General features: G+C 39.1%; 1 protein-coding gene across 1 annotated transcript; it reads right to left on the reverse strand.

Moving 5' to 3' along the window:
- Positions 1–1984: 1984 nt before the first annotated feature.
- Positions 1985–4661, reverse strand: pex11a (peroxisomal biogenesis factor 11 alpha). Its single transcript, XM_063481130.1, has 3 exons — positions 4363–4661; positions 4116–4231; positions 1985–3123 (listed from the first exon to the last, which is right to left on the reverse strand). The coding sequence occupies exons 1-3, from the start codon at positions 4416–4418 to the stop codon at positions 2555–2557; spliced, it is 741 nt and encodes a 246-aa protein (XP_063337200.1). The 5' UTR covers positions 4419–4661; the 3' UTR covers positions 1985–2554.
- Positions 4662–5654: the final 993 nt, after the last annotated feature.

The raw sequence follows: 5654 nt of genomic DNA on the forward strand, positions 1-5654 counted from the left end.
CTTTTCAATTCAACAGTGCGTCATGTTTCCTCAAGAGGGCAGTATTGCTCCATTTTTGAACAGATCCACTCGTTTGTCAACTTTGTTATCAAAAACACATAACACTTTTAAACCGACCAGTTTTAATTAATTTCTCATCATTACGGTGTTTTTATTTGTCAGTAAACTGTCACATTGACGGTATTCAGACATGTCAATCAATATGCACTGGACATTTTATTAGATACACCTTGCTAGTACTGGGTTAGACGTATGTCTGTGAAGGTTCTCAGTCATCCACGTCATTGTAGTCTAAGGAGCTTGGAAAGAAAAGCGTCTGGACTTCTTTAAGTTTCTTGAAGACGTTCCACCTCTCATCCAAGAAGCTTCTTCAGTTCTAAGAGCAACTGTTGCAGAGTCCCAGATTTTAAGCCCTATTGATCCCCTACCTAATCACAGGATCCAAGGTGTGAAAACGGGTGTAGGTCACAATCAGCCAAGGTTTCAGGTGAACCCATAGTGAAACCTAGCCCCACCCTATCATGTGATTTACTGATGTGAGTAGGGCGTTAAGGCGTCTGGGAAGGGATCTCAAAACAGGATTATAGATGGCAGACAGTTGGTGTGTAAATCACCACCTCTGTCCAAAGATGGCCGTTCACAGTGGACATAGATGGCTTCTTTCACTCCTCTTTCAAACCATCTGTCTTTTCTGTCCAAAATGTGAACATTGGCATCCAGGAAAGAGTGACCTTTGTCCTTTAGATGCAGATGAACAGCCGAGTCTTGTCCCGTTGAGATGGCTCTTCTTTGCTGTGCCATGCGTACACCAGTTGCTCTTAGAATGAAATAAGCTTCTCGGATTACAGGTTAAACGTCTTCAAGAAACTTAAAGAAGTCCAGACGCTTTTCTTTCCAAGCTCCTTAGAATACTGGGTTAGACGTACTTTTGCCTTAGGACCTGCCTGGCATGGCATGTTATTTTGCAAGTAGTCATCAGAGGATGGATACACTGTGGTTGTAGGTTACACCACCAGCCTCATTAATACAGGATGAATCCATGTGTTCATATTATTTTTGCAAACTCTGACCCTGCATCTGAATGTTTGATATATATATTTATACACCACTCTACATTTAATCATTAGTTATATTATTAATCCTTGGTTCTCTTCCACATGGCGTCTTTGTGCCCAGGTTTCTGGTAGGTGAGGTTTCTTCCTGTTAAAGGGGGTTTTTATGTCCCACTGTCACCAAAGTGCTTGCTCATGGTTCAGATTGTTGGTGTTTTTTCTGTGTTATTGAGGGTCTTTACCCTACAGTATAAAGTGTCTCTCAAGGCCTTGAACTGAATTGAATTGACAAATCTGGACTCAAACACAGCGTTTTCCAGAATAATTTTGCCCAATTGTATTGCGTCTGTGTGAACTGTAGCCTCAGTTTCTTGTTCTTAGCTGACGGCTGACCCAGTGTTTTTCTGCTGCTGTAGTCCATCTTAAATGCTTACAGGGTCTATGTGTTGTGCATTCGGAGAGACGATTTTTGGTTTTAACAAGTGGTTATTTGAGTTAACATTGCCATCCTATCAGCACAATGCAGTCTGGACATCCCCCCTCGTCTCTGGCACCAAAAGGCATTTTTCCCAGAGAACTGCATCATTGGATATTTACTTCATATCATTTTGTTGGAGCTAATCACTCCTGTATTTGACTCTGTGAACTACAGATATAGAAGCACAAGGCTATGACAGAATCAAAGAGTGCCACTCTTAGATCACCTTTCTTCTCCATTCTAATGTTCAGTTTCAACTTGTACAGTTCGTCTTGACCACGTCTACACAACTAAACGCATTGAGTTAGACATTTGCGTTAAAGAGAAGTTTAACATGTGTAGCTAACAAAGTGACTGCTGAGTTTATGTGTCTCGAATATTCAATTCACAGATATGTTCTTATTAGAATGCTTAAAAAGTGACTCTCTCTATAATACAAACATTGTTGCATCGTTTTATTCATTTTTCAAACACACCTTCTATTCATAACATACATCCTATAAATTACTCACATGTTCAGCCAACGCCAAAAGAAAAAAACTGAAGAAAATCTCTGAAACTGGTGCTGCAAGTTTTACCTCATTTTAAGTACAAAGCAGAGTTTAGAAAAAAAAAAGAAAACAGTGAACTTAGAAGTGACAGAGTAAGTTTTTTTCTTTTGCATAACCAATAAGTAGCCCTTATTTTCTACTACAGTGTAAAACAGCTGGTGTTGTGCAAGACTGGAATACAAAAGTACCTATCATTGGATGTTCTAAAGTACGACAAATAGACAAAGTTTCTATATCGACTCGATTTGCTCCCTTTCAAAATTAATTCCAGATATTGTGCAAAACAGAGAAATCCAGTAATTCTAAAAAAGTGCAAGTCCATTAGTTATTACTGACTCAGGGACTGTAAAATGTGCTGGTTTTGTTTTTAACCTCTGTCCACCATTACAGTTCCAGCGACCTCTTGAACGCACCTGACGTGATTAACTCTTTGATCTGCAATCGCTTTGTAATATTTAACTTCACCCGTGTCATCACGGTGCAATCCTTAGCCTGGGCTGTGTGAGGGTGACAATCCCAATCAGCGATGATATCAGACCACAGAATCCCATCACTCCCCCATTTGACTGGTATAAACCAAGCTTATCTAAGGGCATGAAGAGATCACAGATGTTTTTCACAGAGTCCAAGGCAAGGTCCGGGTGTGATTTCAGGGTTTCCAAAAGCAGAAAGAGAAAGCCATCCAGGTGAGGGACGACAACTTCAGCTACTTCAGGATTCTCAGCGAGATGCTGATCCATTCTCTGTTTGAAGTTTTTATCTCTTGACCTCTTTGTCATCACCTGGAGAACCGCATAAACATCTCTGCTGAGATGCATAACTAATGAGAAGAAGTAGAAGCGGGAGGAGTTTAAACTCCAGCGTTCCTTGTCGATATTGCGGATAAGACCGACACTTTTGGCCCAAAGTACATTGTCACAGATAAAGTAGAGGGCGCGGCTCACGTTGGCCACAGTAAGGCACAGGCGCAGCACTCGGTCCGAGAGCTGCACGGTTCGCTTAGCAGCCTCAATGGAATTTGCTGCATTTCCCAGCCTGAGCACTGACAAAGGAGGAGGACATGAAAGGGTATTAGAGCAGTAATCAATTTAATATGAAATGGCAGGTCAACACTTCATTATAGCAGCCCACAACAGATGGAAATACAGTTAAGGTACACAGAGAATTAACTACAGCATCTTTTCACTATTTGCCTATTTGTGTTTACATACTGGAACAACATCAATTCACCCCAGTCTCTTTATTTTAAACTTTTGAACCTTTCACAACACGTTATCACATTTTAAATTGGGAGTCATAAATGACCCTTCACCCAGAAACACAAAAACAGGCAGGCCAGCCCTAGAGGCAGTAGAGTTCCTCAAAGAGATCATTAGTTGCTGCACAAACAGATCTTGGCCTTGGCACAGCTCAGCTGCGGCATAACAAAAGAAGCTGCTCTAAGGCACGGCCATATCTTTCATTTCTGTTTCATTTCAGAGTTTACCTAATTCATACTAAAGCGACCAAATGTCAAGGTACAAAATGTGTCAAATTCCACATGAATTCTAAAGTAAGCACATCTATGAGTGGTCTTACGTTTATCAGAATTACAGTCATTTGCAGCAACAGTCGGTGCAGCGTTTATCCCAGCTTACAGTGAGATAAAGAGAAAGCTACAGAACAACATTGTCTAAGCTGTAAGTAGACAGTTTGCCAAGAAAAGAAAAAATTGTCCATTTGTGCACTCCTTGGCAGAATTTCTGGCCTTGATGATGAAGAAATACAGTGCTCATAGACAAACTTAACAGAGAGACAAGATTCAAGTCATTTGTTAACCAAATGAATGATGCGTTTGTTTAGTTTGAATAACTGTAATTCTGTCTGCTGGTCAAAAATAAAACAAGCTCTTTGAATTCATCACAGTTTTTAGAACCACCCATGTTCACGGAAATTAATGCAATAAATTCGGGCAACCACACAGTGGGTTTGAAACTGAAATCCAATTTAACCGCAGCCACTGAACGCCTCCTAACTCCCTCCACAGTTACTCACATTTTCGTCCAGCACTCAAGCTGGTTTCCAGACTTCTAAGTTGTGCCACAAGGTCCTTTCTGTCCGAGTTGTTTCGAAGTAAATAAACAGCGAGTGAACAAGCATACTGAGCTGCCCTAAAATAAAAAAGAAGCAGATGAAGGGGGAAAGTTAGAAGGATACAGTCATGCGGTAACTTTCCCGTTTTTTATCAAGAAAATAAAGTAACGTTTGTACGAGCTGGTTACAAAAGCGATGAAAAGCTCACCTGAATATGCGGTCCCTTCCCTGACTCTGACTCGTGAATTTTACAAATGGGTCCATGCTGTTAAACCACACCAGTACAGGTTGTTCTAGTTAGCTAGAGCCAAGTTTCCACCTCGTCGAACCTGTTAACATTAATTTGTCGCTACAGTCGGCACGGCATCAGTCACTTTTATTCTGCTTACACAATGCCAGGCTGATATAACGCCGAGGAGTAAAACTCGTTATCAGGTATTTATCAGGTAATCTTGATTTTCAAACTTTATCCATACCCCACGTTTACAATTAGCCAATCTCCTTTCCCTGCAGTCAAACTATTGCAACCGAAGAACACCTATTTGTTTCACTACGGACGGTTTTAGAAACGGACCAAGAGCCGAACTGATTTTCTGGACGGACCAATGCGTTACTACCAGTTACTATGGTAACAGTGAAACCCAAAGAATGAAAAATAAAGACTAAAAGAAATTTTAATAAATTGAAGGGTTTTGTTACCGTATGTGAATAGAAATACCAACAATTTAAAACTAAAACGGTGCTTTACGATTTAGTTTTACTTAAATTTAATAAATACGCAATAAACAATGTAATAAATGTAAAAAAAAATAATACAAATGTAATAAATAAATGCATAAATAAAGCGGGGAATAAAAACCTACATTACACACAATTAAAAGTATCAAACAAACTAATTAATTAATTAAAGAAATAATCTTTCAGTTTGCATGGTTGGATACATTTCATTACTTTTTTTTAAAACACAGATCAACTAGTCATTTGAACAACTGAGTTAAAACAAAGCAGTTAAAATATAAAAAACTATATATTATCTCTAAGAGATTTTTTTCCTCTTATTGGTGTGCAGCAAATGTTTCTTATGCAGAAATATGCATGAGTATCCACATCACTGCTGTAGCACTGACAAAAGGTCAGCCAAAGGTAAAAGTGATATTGCAAAATTCTAGCTTCCAAGTGCATAACCAGGGAATTTAAAAAAGCAAAATTAAGTGAAGTTACAACAATCCTGAGTGCAAACAGAATAAATACAGACAGACAATGTATCAGTGTTCACAAACATTTTAATGTTACAGCTGGTCAAGATAGAGCATGTAAGTGATTCTATGACACTGCAGCCTTTTTTTTATTAGATTAATATTCTTTGATCAACCTAAGAAATGCTGGAGAGCAGTGTCTCATACTTTGAAAAGACACATCGTGACTTTGAGAGAGCCCTTACCTTCAGGTAACGATATAACCTTGAAACTGCTCTTAAATACTTGCCATCATACTAATGGA

Source organism: Pelmatolapia mariae, linkage group LG7, assembly GCF_036321145.2.
Source record: "Pelmatolapia mariae isolate MD_Pm_ZW linkage group LG7, Pm_UMD_F_2, whole genome shotgun sequence".
In the NCBI taxonomy this organism is placed as follows: domain Eukaryota; kingdom Metazoa; phylum Chordata; class Actinopteri; order Cichliformes; family Cichlidae; genus Pelmatolapia; species Pelmatolapia mariae.

Coding starts and splice junctions, on each gene's coding strand:
- pex11a (XM_063481130.1), bottom strand. CDS start 4,418: ATGGACCCATTTGTAAAATTCACGAGTCAGAGTCAGGGAAGGGACCGC. Junction 4,232..4,362: donor GGAAGGGACCGCATATTCAG/GTGAGCTTTTCA, acceptor TTTTTATTTTAG/GGCAGCTCAGTATGCTTGTT. Junction 3,124..4,115: donor CTTGAGTGCTGGACGAAAAT/GTGAGTAACTGT, acceptor CTCCTTTGTCAG/TGCTCAGGCTGGGAAATGCA.